At 49.9% G+C, this 17,096-nt stretch overlaps 1 protein-coding gene across 2 annotated transcripts in view; it reads right to left on the bottom strand.

The window, feature by feature from the left end:
- The window catches only part of FHOD1 (formin homology 2 domain containing 1), a 1,641,100-nt gene that overhangs the window by 1,111,400 nt on the left and 512,604 nt on the right, over positions 1 to 17,096 (bottom strand). For both annotated transcript variants that reach the window (XR_013603775.1, XM_078670473.1), the window contains exon 5: positions 3,000 to 3,105. Coding sequence is in view for 1 of the 2 variants with exons in the window: in XM_078670473.1 (XP_078526599.1) it covers positions 3,000 to 3,105 (106 nt within the window). In the remaining variant the exon portion in view is untranslated. The remainder of the gene's footprint in view (positions 1 to 2,999; positions 3,106 to 17,096) is intronic.

Here is a 17,096-nt window from a genome sequence, read left to right as displayed (position 1 = left end):
TGGTCATATGCTCCCTGTAGTAGTCCTGCAGCAGGTGCCACCCCGACAGGCACCACCGAAACGACTGTCTGGCCGGGCCTACGCTGAATGGGAGGGCTACTAGTGAGTGGTTAGACAGGGCTCTCGGCAGAATTTCTGTCGATAGTATTCTATGGGCCAACCCCCTAGGGACAAATATGTAGTCCAATCTGGAGAATGAGTCGTGCACCGTGGAGAAATAGGTGAATTCCTTACGCGAGCCATGTTTGTACCTCCAGGCGTCTGTCCAGTCAAGTCCCATGGCTAGGGCATGTAGTTTGGTGGTGGGTCCCCCACACCCCCTCCCTCGTCAGTCGCCCCACTCCGCCACCTATCGCTATCTAGCTCCATGACATCATTCCAGTCCCCCCCAACAATCGAGAGGGTATCCGGCATAGCGCACCAAAGGGACATGATCTTCTCCACCAATGGCCACTGCAGCTTCGGCGGGGCATACACGCTGCCAAGGGTCACCCTGTCCCCCCCCACCCTGCCCTGTGCAAACACATACCGCCCTGTGTGTCAGTCTAAAGTTTATCATGCACATATGAGATCTTACGGTGTATAAGGATAGCGATCCCCCTAGAGCCCCTCGTGAACCCCGAGTGGTAGACTTGGGTAAACCCAAAGCGTTGCAGTCATAGCGCCTTCGTGCCAAGTAAGTGTGTCTCCTGAAGTAGTAGGACATCCGTCCCGGCCCTCTTGGCATATTGGAGAACAGCCCCCCGTTTCACCTTAGCCAACTCTCCCCGCACATTCCAACTCAGTATGCGCAGGGAGCATGGGGCTACCCGCCCTTCCCCCTCAGCAGTGGACATACGAAGATAGTACAGTGTAAGGTGCAGGTGTCCCCGTGGCTCTGCATGCAAACAACATGGCAATCAGAAAGCAGCGAAACATGCGCAAACAAGCCCCCATCCCCAATCCCAAACACCAACCCCCCCACCACCCCCACCCCGTACCTCCCGAACATGGAAGCACCTGTTGCGGTCGGATCGCAGCCCAGTCCCCAACGGTGGAACAAGAACCACCCCTCCAATGGATCTTCCAGTGATAACCCATAACCAAAGGGCTTTCACTCCCTCCCACCCACACCTGTTGGGTCAGGCTCCCAGCCCTAGGAAACCGCGCACCTAAGCATCCGTAATTACCATACATTAAGTCCGATATGGAAGTCCAAGGCTTCATTTGACTACTTGTTGCTGCTCCAGCGCCGGATCACTCAGACGAGGCGCGGAGCCTGAACGCGACCTACGTCCCGATTTCGACCTCCTACGGCGTTGCTGCTGACTCCTGAGACCCTCACGGGCCATTCCACTCGAGGATGAATCCGATTCTCGCCCTGGGCCATGTTGAATTTTCACCGTCTCATCCGTCCATCTGAACACCTCCTCTGGGGAATCGAATAACAGTGTGCAGGACTTAGAGAGGGCCATGGACGACGTCGCCGGGGCTCCCCGCCAGGAGATCAAGGCAGCAATCCCAGTGGGCCTCCGCGCAAGCACCACCTCACAGATCACGGGGTTCTGCAGTCCCTCGCCGGGGCCCGATCCGGCCCCCGAGTCCCACCACCAGAGGAAGGAGCCGATGACCAGGAGGATCAGTGCAGAGTGAAGGGGGAGGAAGGGCCAAGGCACCCTACCGCACCCCACCGGCCCACGCTGCTCACCGCAGTCCGAAGGTCGTTGCAGATCTCGCCAGGTAGCTACCGCCAGCACATCCAGTCCACAGGAGTGCCGCCTGAACACCGCCCCAAGCCAGGAGCACAATCCGGTAAGCAATGGCGCCCCGGGCCTCTTCCTCACTTCAGACCCTCTCCAGGATATGTAATCCGCCTCAAGATGGCGGCCGCCTCGGAGTGGGGCTCTCTTCGATATCCACGGGCGCAGTTATGCCCAATTGACCGCCTCTGCAGCGCCGCTGCTCCGTCACATAACCAGGATCTCTGGCGCGCCCAGCTCCGTGTGTGCTGGAGCGAGCAGCGCCCGCCTGCGTCCGCCTCGCTGCCCCGCACTCGGCGTCAGTCAGGTGCCTCTCGCCGGGCCTCGCGAAAATCTAAGCATCCACAAGGGCGCGCTGATTTCTCCTGCGGGGTCGCCAGCTCCGGAGGAGCGCCACCGGTCCCGCAGGCCGCTCTATGCCACCAGAGCACCGCGTCCTCCGGAGCCCGTGAAGTCGCCGTTGCCACCGCCAGGTAGCACCCCCGGAGCTGGCGACCCCGCAGGAGAAATCAGCACGCCCTTGTGGATGCTTAGGGCCAGGATACCACCACAGGATATACGGCGGCTGGTCGGAGCTCTCGCTCTACACGACCACCATCGTTACCAGCTAAGCCACGCCCCCAAAGAACAACAACATTATTTTTTAAACAAATTTTTTATTGACAGATCTTATAACAGTCGCAGAGCTCTGTAACCCAGAGGGATCTGCACTTCAAAGGCATACATATACATCACTATGTCTGTCTTTTAATAATAGTCAGGCATAGCCAGTAACAATGAAAACCATGGAAACACCCCACCTTCTCGCCCCCATCCACCCCCCCCCCCCAACTCCCCCTACCCCCCTGATCCCTCCCCCCACGCACAGTCTCCCGCAAACAATGCACACACGACTTGTACCCTAGTGCACTCAAACATCAAGTATTGGGTCTTGCTCTGGCGGAGGCTCGAGCCATAGGCCCCTAAAATCAGCCCAGCGCTTCCAAATCCTATAATGCTTATGCGGACATCCCCGGGCTATAAATACAGGCTTCTCCATCCCCATACATAAAAGAACAATAACTTTGATTGAAAAACATGTGGCTCTTTGTACCAGATGGATTTACATGTCGTATACATGATTTTGCTGGGTCATGGTCATTTAATACCCTCCTGCTATTTTGCTTGCAGCTTCATGCTAAGGTGAAGTGTTGGCACTTACTAATTTTAAACAATGGGTTTAATCAAACAGCAGTTTATAGCAGATCTAGGGACACAAACCTCTCAAAATGTAGTTCTGATAGTTCTGATCTGCTTCTGCTCCAACCTTGATCAGGCACGTTAAACCTTCAGAGTTAACAAATTCAGGAACAAGGTCTTTGTCTTCCTAGAAAACAAACATATTTACAAAAATGTCATATTCAAAGTACAAACTATGGGCAATGGTATTGTAAATAAAACAGTAGATAGTTCCTCAATGAAGTGCCTGGTATTAGCTAAGAACTTTAAGGGGACACCTTCCAAACCCTACAGGAATGCATTACAACCAAAATGACTTATCAGACCCAAGCATTACAATATATATTTAAAACACAGAAAAATGCAAAAACTGATAAAAGACTTTATGAAAGTGAATATGCACATATATCTTGAAGCCATGTCATCTTTGATCTGGCACGCTGAAAACAAAAGCACAGTCAACCTTTTACCGTTGTTACTTTCCAATGTCAACAGAAGACATGAGGGTATCTTGCTCTATTTATACTTTTCCGGCATCCTGCGATTGAAGGGGCAGTGAGGAACACCTGTGGCACCTCGAAGATTTGAATAAGCATCTACAGCCTGATTTCAGGAAGGAATACTAACAATCTAGGGTACTGCACCCTGCTTCAGGAAAGTATTTGATTCAGACTTTTGGGACCCTGCTGTAATGGGCTATATATGAATATGCAGGAAAAGCAGATTACTTCTCTTAGCAATCCCTAAATTCCAATCCATTTTCCAGGAAATTTACAAGTTACATTAGCTTCCAGTGAGAAGTTGCTTTACGTTCAAATCACTTTGCACCACTTAAAAGGCTCTGCATAAAACTGGCACAGAGTTCCTAAGGCACATCTTTGAGTGGCCCAGCAGATTTCTGTGCTCCCTCAGAACTAAGAAACTGATGGTCCCTATATTCTGTAAGAAGAATTGCGGTGGAATAAGCTTTATCACAGGAACAACCAGGCCCTGGGACAGCCTTTCCCCTCATATCAGGGCCCTGCCCACCCTGTTATCTTTCAGAAAGGAGACAAAGACATGGTTGTTTAAGAATTAGGGTCCTGTCATTTTTGCTCTAGAGCAGCCAGTGCCAAGATACCTGATGCTGTATGAGCGCTCTATAAATTATTTTAACGTAATATCATACAAGAGAAAAATGTGTTCCTGTCTCCAGAGTCCTCTAGTAACAGCCCGAGGTAAGGCAACCTCTTTATAGCACGGCTATGTCTGACTGAAAGGACAACTAGTAACAGCCTACGGTAGAGCACACAGGAACATGGCCAGGTTATGCAACATGGCAATTTCAGCAATTTGAGCTCCATGTCTGGTCAGGTTCGGCCTAGTCTGCATGCCAAACTACAGTAGATCCAGGTCCTTTCTGAAACTGAGACCTGCATTGCTGACTTCTGTTAACCAAGCTGCACATTGTGGGTGGACATAGCGTACAGGGAGACCACATACAAGTAGGCCTGTAAAGATTGTCAAAGCATGTAGCAGGTGGAACAGATGTTACTAAGGAAGCAAACTACAGCCTACAAGGTGCCCTGGACATTGGACTCTCGGGGGCCATGCAATTTCAACTAAAGGAGCAGGGGAGCTGTGCAGTGCCCACCTCCTCTGTGGTGACCAGCTGGTCACTGCATCATGCCTGAGGCCATCTCCCCCACCCCTTTGATAACATGTTGCACCCAGGCCCCAGCCCGGTGGACCTAGAGTTCAGGTGGCAAGTGGGCTTCCGGCCACCCACTAAAATGTCAGTTTGGTCCGGCTCCAGGGTGCAATGTGTTATTAAAGGGGAGGGGGAAATTGGCCTCACAGATGATGCAGCGACCAGTTGGTCACCACAAAGGAGGTGAGCCAGGCGTTCTCAGGCTTTGCCTTTAAGCCAGAGAACACCTGGCTCACCTCCTACACATGAACTTCATACTAGTACGGTGGTGTGGAGATGGTTGATGTTACTACAGAATGGGAACACTGCCAGCACAGCTGCATCCTCCTCCACCACCACTTGACTCTGGAGATACTCCCCACAGGAGTAAACTGAAGGAACGGAGGTTATCACCTGAATTTCAGACGTCATTCCTAAATACTACACCTGCCAAAACAGTGGCAGTAGCAAAACAAGGGCAACTTCCATAGGGCAGTAGTTACGTAAGTGGCATAGGGCAGTAGTTACAAAAGTGGAGGCGCACCTCTGTCACCCTTAGTCCCACAGCTCCTTAACTTGAAAGCAGGCCAGAAGAGGAGAAGCTACAAAGCTAGTGCCACCTGTTGATACCCCGCCCCAGATGAATGACAATAGGGAGAACTGAGGAAAGTGACTGATCAGGGGAGGAGCAAAGCCCTTCTTTGGGCCTGAGAACCCCATCCCTGCCCATAACGGTACTGAACAAGTGCGATGCATTTTCCTGGGCGCAGTCTGATTTTGAGGGAGGTGCTAGAGAGCCAGCTGGCTCCTATGCAGAGGTTATGATGGAGGAAACCTGCTAATACCCCCACTGTGATCTGCAGACTCAACGGAATTTCATCTTGAATTGAGCAGGAACAAGATAAGGGCTGGAGACCCAAACCCCTTAAAGACACTGGGTGCTACCACTGAACCACTGAACAGCACAAAAGGAGGAGGAGTAGGGCCACAAACACACATTGGTGGTACCAGAGGAGCAGGGCCTTTCCATCTCACAGCCACTGCTTTCCTGGGCATGTACACAGATAGCAGGAAATCCACGGGGGGGCACACCTGCAGGGGTGGAGCAACACAGAACCACTAAGTCAGTGTATGGCAAGCTATAGGGGAGGGGGATGCATTATTTCTGGTAAAAGCACAATTGGATGAGATCCTGAAGTTTACAGATGGGACCAGGACAATAACAGAAAGAGAAGTATATGCTGGGGTCTCAGATCTCGGACTCCTATGACACTACCAGAGCAAACCATTAGATAGGGTTTAATATACCAAAACCATGATTTGAGCTCAAACCTCAAACGACAGACCTGCTGAAGCAATGACAGTAACTGACTGACCAAGTCTGCTTCTTGCAGAGAGGGGCTGAAGATGCAAAGGGTAGGGCCTGGTGGAATAAATTACAGGTTTAAGGCATACCAAAGAGAGCAGAGGGGGGAACCCCACACAGGTCACCAAGTCCTGGGTCGCTGAAACAGATTCCCCACACAGCCAGTCTAATTGGTTCACGGTGGAGAGAACCCACAGAGTCCCTGCAGGGCCTCCACCAATTAAGGTTCCACCCAGCTCTATTGTGGTCACTTTTATTTTAACTTCCAAGACAGTCACTATTTTGCAATGAGCCAGGAAAAAAGGTAATTTTCTACTTGAAAACGGAAAAGTCATGATATTTTCAGACTACACCTTAGCTGTACATCGCCGCAGGGTAGGTTTCAGAGGTCAAGAAGAAGTTGAGAGATAGGGATATGAGATATACCCTTATCTTCTCGGTCAAGTTAAAAATAATGGCGAAGCAACAAACCCTGTTTTTCACAGAGCCAGAAGCTGCATGGAATTGGGTTGAACAGCATGGGACACTGAAGGAAGGGAGCAATTAGAACCGAGAAGATTGCCCATCTCTTCAGCAACAGCACAGGCGAGCACGACGAATCTGGAACATCAGAAGACTATGCATCGGCTGACACTCAACCCAGCCCTTGGATAATGAAACCGATTCCAGCAGCATCAGTAATGCCTCTAGAGCATTACCTTGGGTCATACCACAAACAACCGACGACCTATTGTGAGCCCTGGAAACTCTTAGACAGTAATACTAGTACCTTTAGAGCAATGCTGGTATGAGAAGACAATTGCAAATTTAACAATGGAAAACTCCTCAGCGCTACTCTTCCTCTCTGTAAAGAACTACCAAATTTGCCAGAATAAAGGTCTGGGGTGAATGTAACTTACATCTGATTGTCAAAATGCATTACACGGACGCCTGGGGTAGATGAGCTGACAGACTACACATACAGAGCGAATAATGGTAATGTGGTTGAAAAGCCTGGGTCATTATGTCATTATGTCACCTTCAGATGGTTGAACCATAGACCGAGCAGTGTGGTGGAGCAATGGCCTTCGTATGCCAGACCGGTCAGGTGCAACCTCCCCTCCCCCAATGTACAGTTCCATTTTGGTGACACATGCTGCACTTGCACCCAAGTTGACATGTTATTTTGGGTTTTGGATGATTAGGAGGGACACATTTGCATTTCTGCCGTAGGTAGGTGTGTGTGTGTTTGTTGAGGGGGAATGCAAGCTAGAAGTTGATCTTTCAGGTTGTGGCTGGCGCAGGAGTGGGCAGGAGTGTAACACTGGGCGGAGATGGCATAGTGCCACTACGCGAAGTTCCACTGAGTTATGAAAAAAATGTGTGGAACAGGAGCCCAAGTCCTGCGGCCAGCCGAGGGTCAGTGAGCCCGGGACGGGGGTCCCTCGTGCACGGGCCGGCTCCCAGATCCCCGAGTCCGGACTGGGTTGACAAGCAGAAGCGGGGACCAGAGCCTGGGTTTCGGGCAGGGCCTGGGAGAGTCCATCCTGCGGCCTGCCAAGGGTCCGTCTGCCCGGACAGGGGTCCCTGGTGCCCGGGTAGGATCCCCCCCTCCCCGGCCTGGCTGGGTTCAGAAGCAAGGAACGGTTCCGGGGCCTGGATTCTGGCAGGCCCTAGGGTGTGAGAACCCACATCCTGTGGCCAGCCGAGGGTCAGAGTTCCCGCCACGGGGGCCCATAGGGCCAGGGAGGCCTTCCCCACTTCACCTGCGTGTTAAGGTGCCTGGGGGCCCCGGGTCAGAGTTCCCTCGGGCCCCCCCTTGCAGCCCCATGCCTGAGACCCAGCTAAGGGCTCTGATGAGCCCCTGGGAAGCAGAGCCTCCGAGCCCTCCAAAGGGCAAGCGGGAGCCCTCCAAAGGGCAAGCGGGAGCCCTCCTGCAAAGGCTCGGGCAGACAGATTGGCGTCCTTCGGGCCTGGCCATCTGGTTGCGCATTTTAATCTTCGCCATCTGGTCGTTGTGAGAAGTTGGCCTGATATGTGATGTCCACTATTCTAGTGGGCACCCTGTATCAGTCCAAACAACCCTTATGGTGATGGTTGTAAAGTCAACCTTATAGACCAGCTATCCTAGTGGTAGCATGGACAAAGCAGTCTGAGGCTAACACTTCAGAGAGCATGTGAAGTCAATTGTTTTACCAATAATAACGAAACAAAAAGGCGCGGTGCACAGCACGTGTAAAACTGAAATTTTAGCCTTCTTTGTTTGATTTTAAAGTGGTTTTTAAGGTAGTTTTTGGGTGCTCCAATAGGTAGTGTAACCGGCCATTTACACCGACTTGGTTAACTTTAATGTGCGAACATTAACATATGGACGCATCCCTATTTGTGGGCACTCTCTTCAGGTTCGTACAAAAATGACAGACTCCTCTTTGATTTGTCATTAGTTTCTTGGTTGCTTTTTAATGTTAGTTCCACTCTTGGTTTTGCATTTCCAAATCACATTATCACATCATTTTTGATTGTATCGCTCAATTGCTCCGATGCATTTCGGGCAGATGTGCCCTTTTTCCAGGAGCTCTGAAATGATTAAACACGAACATACACTTGTAATCATAACCCAAATTAATCAGTCTACAATAAATCACAATAAACATCATGCTCTTCAAATCATAATGGCATGCTTGACCCGGTGTGTGTAATCATTAAAACAACAGTGTGTGAAAAAGTGCTTCAGTGGGTGGACCCGTGATCATGGAAAAGTGCACGAAAATTCAAAGCAACGGGTAAAAAAATGCTTACATGTCCAATTCGGACAATTGTTCACTCGAATCTAGGGACAAAAGCGTGCATAACGTTAGATTCCTAGGCGCGCCGAGCTGGGAAAGCTCAGTACGGGAAACACAGCGAGAAGGATTCTCGACTTACTTGAGATTATCTGGCCATTGCCGATTCAGTGAGACTGGTGGTGCGCGTTGTTTGGTCGGTGACAAGGTTTAAACGCCGTGTAAACAGACTATTAAAAAAACGGGGAGGAACAACCACCTATATTTGCCTACACACGAGCTGATAACCTCAGGGAAATTTTATCTAAGGAACCAGCGCAACAGGTCCCATACAAAGGCACCGAAGCATGCTTGAACTGCAATAGTTGCAACAACGTGATAAAAGGCAATGCAATAAGTCACCCAATGAAGGGCAACAACATCAGAGTAAACGTCAACGCCACCTGTGATTCTAGTAATTTGATATATCTTCTAAAATGTCCTTGCGGGAAGATCTACATCGGTAAGACAGAAAGGAAAATCAAGGTTCGTCTTAACGAACATAAATCAAATATACGGACAAAAAATGTTAAATCTAACATAGCGACACTTCGCTGAACATCAACATAATGTGGCGCAACTCAAATTCATGGTCCTGGAGATCATTGAAAAGAAGGAGGGAAGGGACAATAACAGAACCCTCCTACAACGTGAATTGGCATGGATCTACCGCATGCAGTCACAGAAACCTTTTGGCCTCAATGACCGCATTGAACCAAGTTGTTTTTTATGATCAAAATTCGTGGCTCTTTTGACACTATGGACCTTCTGTGGCATAGTATGTTTATTTTGGTTTTTACATGCATTGATATATGCTCTTCACAAGGTATAAAAATATTTACACACCCAACATGGCCGACACAGCAGCCGATCACTTTTTCCGAGTCCTTCGTTTATGCTTTACGGTTGTGCCGTTTTCGTCACTTCCGCTTCCTCCCCGTTTTTTTAATAGTCTGTTTACACGGCGTTTAAACCTTGTCACCGACCAAACAACGCACACCACCAGTCTCACTGAATCGGCAATGGCCAGATAATCTCAAGTAAGTCGAGAGTCCTTCTCGCTGTGTTTCCCGTACTGAGCTTTCCCAGCTCGGCGCGCCTAGGAATCTAACGTTATGCACACTTTTGTCCCTAGATTCGAGTGAACAATTGTCCGGATTGGACATGTAAGCATTTTTTTACCCGTTGCTTTGAATTTTCGTGCACTTTTCCATGATCACGGGTCCACCCACTGAAGCACTTTTTCACACACTGTTGTTTTAATGATTACACACACCGGGTCAAGCATGCCATTATGATTTGAAGAGCATGATGTTTATTGTGATTTATTGTAGACTGATTAATTTGGGTTATGATTACAAGTGTATGTTCGTGTTTAATCATTTCAGAGCTCCTGGAAAAAGGGCACATCTGCCCGAAATGCATCGGAGCAATTGAGCGATACAATCAAAAATGATGTGATAATGTGATTTGGAAATGCAAAACCAAGAGTGGAACTAACATTAAAAAGCAACCAAGAAACTAATGACATATCAAAGAGGAGTCTGTCATTTTTGTACGAACCTGAAGAGAGTGCCCACTAATAGGGATGCGTCCATATGTTAATCTTCGCACATTAAAGTTTACCAATAATAACCCCTTGAATATCAAATGATAGGACACCACACAAGGTATATATCAAATATATATGTATTTATTTCTAACACAACCCCTCTGCACTCTTTATGAGGTCAGAGTTCGAGATACAGCACAAGTTACTCAATAAGCATACTATAAGTTGCACAAATACAATTCTGATCTAGGGGCCTCACGAACCATATACTAAAGAAGTGGTATAAGAGCCACTTCAGAACAGGTGAATAGGCCTTGGAAATCGGTGGGGCTACACAGAGTAACCGAAGATTAGGAAGCAGGAGTCCCACAGGATGCGTGTGCAGTGCTTTAACACACGCGGGTTCTCATAGACTTTCAATGGGAACGTAAAGTTTAGACACTAGTTGATTTCGGACCTTTCTTGTGGACTACGGGAAAAGCCAGTTAAAGTAGGACACTTGGATAGTTATTACCCATGGGCGCACCGGAGTACTCGAGTTACCTCACCCAGGGAAGCCGGCTGCATAGGTGTGAAATCGTGTCGTGTTTTGTTGTCTAATCCTATGGAGAGCTGTAAGAAGATGCTGCAGGCGACCAAGAGGAAGATGTCCAGGTGGATCCAAGGGTGGATCGAGGTAGTGAAGAACCTGAAAGCAGAGGGGACAGAGTCTGTGTCACTAGCCAGTGACCAGGAAGGCACCAGGACGGAACCAGGCGATGTCGAGATGCAATCAGGTGAAGATGTGAAGCTTGTCTCTGCAGTCACGTGGACCAGGAGGAGTCGACGACTACCAGGAGCTGGATACCGACTGTCCCACGAAGGATCTCTCTGTTGTCGGTGTCGGCTTCTGGATTGGAGTGAACAAGCCTTGGCAAAGGCAACCCACGCAGGATGTGAAGATCGGCTTCTTGTACAGACCAGCATGGTCTGTGGAGCTTCCCCTTTACAGGAAAGCAAGAGCAAGCCCAGAGCAACCAGCGTTGTTTCAGTAGGATGTCATCAGGAGGGCCACTAGCCAATGGGCTAGCTTCCGCGAAGACGCGTCGAGGAGTAATGCAGGCACAGGCCCCACGCGGCACTCCTGGAGTGTGGAGGGCTGAGCTTCGGTGCACTTACTGCGCGGGGTTTGGGCTTCTCAGGTCCCAATGCACAACTTCAAGGACGCCTCAAAAGCTGCACAATTAGCAAAAAGCAGGTACTGCAGGTTGTCCGGTCCCACGTCTCTCGTGTCCGCCACGGATCTCAGCTTTGCTGTGGATGTGGGTCGGGGTCGAAGTCAGAGAAGTCTGGAAGTCCAGAGGCTGCTTCGCTAAGTCTTCGGGCTCCGGCGGGGAAGTCGACAAAGCAAACCGACAAGTCACTGATGGTGTCTGTTTGCACAGGGTGGTCACTCCTTGACCACAAGGGAGATTCTTCAGTCTTCTAGTTGCAGTAGAATGCCGAAGGTCCAGAGTTTCGTTTCAGTTCAGGATAATCTAAAGTCTCTAGACTTAGCTCCTAGCTTTATACGAATTAAAGGGGCTGGATTACCTGCTAGGTCCCTCCTCTGGGTGGAACCTGGGAAGGGGGTGGTTACACTAAGCAATCCCTCACCCTAGGGGTATTAGAGGGTCTCCACCACAGGGAATCTCTACCTGTGGTGTGTTTTGGCAAAGTAAAAGGCTGGTGTTGGGACGGGCTGGCTCCCCGTCAGCAGAGGATCACGTTCAGGCTCCTCACCCACGCACACAAATCTCTACACGACCTGGGCCCCAAGTACCTCAACGACCGCCTGACCTTCTACACGCCAGCTACGTTCTACAAGCCTCGTCCTCGCCGCCGTACCACGCATCCGAAGAGCCACCGCCGGAGGTAGATCCTTCTCCTACCTGGCGGCCAAGACATGGAACTCCCTCCCCATCCATCTACGGCTGACCCAGGACCATCTCGCCTTCAGGAGACAACTCAAGACCTGGCTGTTCGAGCAATAGCGGACCCCTCCCCCAAGCGCCTTGAGACCCTGCCGGGTGAGTAGTGCGCTATACAAATGTTATGATTGGTTGATGGGGTACTGAAGTGAGGCTCCTCTAATGTAGGGCTCAGCTTCCTCCAATCACTTTCCACCATGTGTGCCTTTCTTTCCATGACTGAGTTGCACTGTGCTCTCAGGGTCAACCTCTGGCTGCCTACAGCTATACAGGGGCTCACAAGGTGACCCAATGTCCAATTGGAGATGTACCTAAAGTACATGGCGTCCATTTTACAGTAAGAGCAGATAGCCTGGGGCTGTGATTAGCAGGATCCCAGGCCAACTTGTGGAGTGGCGTGGCTCACTGGTTAGAGGCGGCAGACCCGGAAGCAGAGAACGGCCCGGGACCAGGGTTCAATTCCCGACGCGGCAGGGTCAGCGGACTCGACAATTCTCACCTCGGTGCCTACTCTAACCAGGGATCACACTCGGCAACTCTGGGCATTAAGCTTGCCTCATCTCTACAACGGCCCCCCACAGACGCCGGGGATGCCTGGTTTCACCTTGGAGATACCCAGAAGGGACAATCTCAGAGGGAAAGCCAGGACGGGTTCCCCAGCAGTCTCCAGCACCGGGACGCTTACGGGCAGCCGTGCGCTTTACAAGTCCAACACACCCACACACACACACAACTAAGTCGAAAACCAGCTAAACACTAGGCAAAAAGTTAGGGTAACCATATAGTCCGATATCCACCTTCCTACAGTCGTGCCTTTACCCTCAACCATCTGGTCGCGCGCAATGCTTTCCAATGGGGCGACCAGATGGGCGGGCTGCCCTGGAAGTCCCAATGAGGGTTTGTTTGCCTCCCCGATCCCAGCCAGGGATCCAGGAGGTTGGGCGCCTCTGTGCCCTGGGTCTCCTCTGTCACTCAGTGGGTATGGGTTACCAGAAAGAAGGGTAGCTTTCCTACGGATTACTAGGGACAGGCTATGCAAGACCGCTCGTGGGCTGGTGGTTTTCAGCCTGGGACCAGATTGGCTAGGCTCGGACAACCCCTCCCCACTGCCCGGGGCTTCGTTCTCCAGCCTGCCGCGTGGCAAAATGCCCGGGATGGGCTCTATCGGTCCTGGGCAGTCCTCCCCTGGGCGTCCGGGGCCCGAGAGCTCTGGCCGGGTGCTCCCACCCCGGGCTCCGTCCCAAGCCCTGGGCGGGCCTTCCCCTGTTTGGCTGGGTTCAGGAGCATAGGCTGGGGCCCTTGGTGGCCCGATGCAGGCCCGTGGAGGCCTCCCCCAGCCGGCCGGGCAGGGACCGCTGCGCGGGCCCAGGGGCGGTTTAAGCTCCGCCATTGGCCCAGGTCAGAGGTCCGCCGGGGACCAGAATTCTTAGCCCTGAGCCTGAGGCCTAGATGGGGTCTCTGAGCTCCCGGGACGAAGAACACCCGAGCCCTGCATGGGCAGGCAGGAGCCCTCCAGTGAAGGTTCAGTGCGGGCAGACTGGCGTCCTTCGGGACTGGCCATCTGGTTGCGCCTTTCCCCTCAGAAATCTGGTCATGGGCAATGTTTGTAATGGGGCGACCAGATGACTGGGCCAACCTAGAAGTCCTGATGAGGGCTCGCCCGCCACCCTGATCCCAGCAAGGGCTCCAGGAGGTCGGGCGCCTCCGTGCCCTGGGTCCCCTCTGTCACACGGTGCGCACGGTTACCAGAAAGAAGGGTAGCTTTCCTCCGGATTACTAGGGACAGGGTATGCCAGAACCACCCCCAAGCTGGCGGTTCTCAGCCGGGGACCAGATGGGCTGAGACCAGGCACCATCTTCCCCCCTGTCCGGGGCTCCATCCTCGGGTCCGCCGCATGGCAAAGTGCCCGGGACGGGCTCCATTTGTGCTGGGCGGCCCTCCCGTGGTCGTCCGGGCCCTAGAGCTCTGCCCGTAAGCTCCCTACACTGGGCTCCGTCATGGGCCTGGGGCCTGTCGGGCGTTATACAAAACACAACAAAAGTCTCCCTCAAGACCTAAATTATTCTACAATGAATTTAATCCACATATATGCAGTGGGCACCCAAACCAAATTATTAACCCACTACACAAATTATTCCAACAATTATAAAAATATATTCTTTTATTTCATTTCTTTTGTCAAAAATATTTTCATTGGTATACATGTTTTTAAATATTTTTTTTCATTTTCAACATGAATTCTAAATTTGTAAATAAGCACAACACAATAAAAACAACTAGATCAAATAAACCCCGGTAAAGAGAAACAATACAAATTCACAACAACCATTCAAACCCTACTCACACACATCCAGACAAACCTTCACATTCATAACATATCTCTGGAACTCAACTACAGAGTAACAACGTAGTTGGAATGACCAAAGACAAAAACTGCAAAAAGCAGGATGATCTCAGGGCAGTGGTCAACGCGTTTCGGTGGCTGCAAATGATATGCCATCTTCATCAGGACCTGCCAGATATAATGACCTAACAAGGGCCACTCCACCCAGGGAAAAGAATGCCACAAGAAGAACAGTTCCAATGTCCTCTATATCGGTACAGACAGATGTATCTAAGTATAATGTATAGTCGCTTCTCAACCAGTTGCCACCAAACACTGCTCTCAAAAATCCTGAGGCGACTCAACACCATGTGTCGTCGCTTAGAGTTTGCTTGTAGCTACTCCAAAAGGTTCTACTTCTGGAAAAAGTCTTTAAGGAAAATGTATGAAACGCTGGTCCATCACTATGAAGAAATTCTCGTACGCAGGAAACCAGTTATCACAAGAGCCTAGGTAGAGCACAACGCCTAGATTGCCTCCATGTCTTCCAATGGACCTCCTACTTCTGTATTCATAAGTTTTCTTGTGCTTCAGTCTACGGTATGCTTTCAACTCAAACGGACACCCGCATCACTGACGACACGTCTAATCTTCAGCGTTACCCAGCTCGGTTTGGGTTCAGGAACTCCGGCAGGTGCCTTTGGTGGCCCTGTTGTGGAAGGTGCCCTCCCCATCCCAGGCTCTGTCCTTGGGCCTGCCGCCTGGCAGGGCACCCAGCAAGTGGGCCTTGAGGAGGCCTCCACACAGGACAACGCTTCTTTATCAAATTTTTGAAGTAACTCTGTTACTCTTACTGAAAATGCACCTGGGCTGTTTTTATACCCTTGTGCTAGACGACAGAACTGTTGTTGTGACCCTAACATACTGAAGGCGGTCAGATACCTGCTTTCAGGCGCAATATTTTGCCAGAAAAATCCATTTGAGTTATCAAGTGTTGTTTTGTATTTTTTGCGCACAATGTTATTCATTAATACGGCACTGTGCATTTTGGACAGCAAATGTCTTTGTGCATGAGTTTAAATGTCAGTAATCTAAAACTAGACGATAGGTATTGTCAGGTTTAGAAACGGGAAACAAAGGATTGTTCATTGGAGAGGTACATTTTTCAATGACCCCCTGGTATTCAAGTTGATCCAAGATCTCACTGACCTGTTTTTTAGCTTCTTGCTTTATAGGATATTGCCTCTGAGCACTAGGTGAAACTTTTAACGGGATCGCATGGTAGGTTGAATTCTCAGCCCACCCTGCGTGATTTTTGTACAGAGCTGGAGCTTGGGCTACTGCCCACTCGTGTGCATAAACATGTTTTAAGTAAACAGGAACATAGTTGGAAAATGCAGGAAAAATGATACTTTCTCCCCTGGGCCACTCCATGACAAATGCAGGCAGCTAATCTTGTTCTGCTAACAGGATGTCATAACCAGATGATAAGTTCTTCCAAAAAAGAGCTTTCAATTTCCTAGGCTTGTCCCCCTCCAGCCGGAGTGTTATCTCATGTAACTTATGACCTTGGTGTCTGGCGTTGCAACCGTGATGTAATCATTCAACTCCGCTGTCACCAGAAATTCCTTCAGGTTCAGGCGATCTATTGTTACTTCTGCCGCACTGTCTATCATCGTTAAGAGCCCATTCCTCATTCAGAAGTTGTATCCTCAGAATTCTGGGCATGTCTGTTCACGTTTTGTGTGCACTTTGCCTATTACCGCGTGTAATGTTTGTGGAGTAATTTTAGTACTAGTGCTCTGTGTAGGAGCTGCAGTAGGTGTTTTTCCTATTGGTTGAACTCTGAGTTGAACAGGTAGTTCATCACATGGCATTGTGTGAATGTCTGGATGTGGTGCATAGGTCGCTAATATCGGCCATGTTGCTCCTGGTCTTCCTAAAGGACCACGCCTTGCTCTTGCTTTTATGTGGGGTATGGCGCCATTAAACCAGAAGATATATTCCTGGTAAGTAAGCGGAATCTCAGTCTCCCCAAAAGGAGTGTAGATCACTGGAACTTCATCATGTATGTAATAATGAAAGGTTTTTGTTACAGCATATGCTGCTGGGAATATAACCGATGAGTAGAAAACCTCTGTTCTGAAACCTTCATGTGCCTCTATTACGAATATCACTACACCTCCTCTGAGTGGAAACCCATGTTTGAGTAATTTAACTGTTAAAGTTTGCCTTACTTTGGCTGCAATTTGTATTGCATTTGAATCTTCCTCACCAGACTGATTAAGTCCTTGGTTCAAACCTCTCTCCTCGTCAGACATCGTGTTTAAGACACAGAATTACTGTCTAAGGAAAATATAAAAAGGTTTTATGCACAATTTTGGGAAACTTGTCCTTTCAAGTTTGATTAACCAACAGCCAATACATAGGATATCTCGCCTACTCAGCTGTGGCAGAGTTTTTTCCCCACTCGCTCCA

This window comes from Lissotriton helveticus, chromosome 12, assembly GCF_964261635.1.
Source record: "Lissotriton helveticus chromosome 12, aLisHel1.1, whole genome shotgun sequence".
NCBI lineage: Eukaryota > Metazoa > Chordata > Amphibia > Caudata > Salamandridae > Lissotriton > Lissotriton helveticus.
The sequence above is the reverse complement of the archived record's forward strand: the minus strand, read 5'-3'. Positions and strand labels throughout refer to the sequence as shown.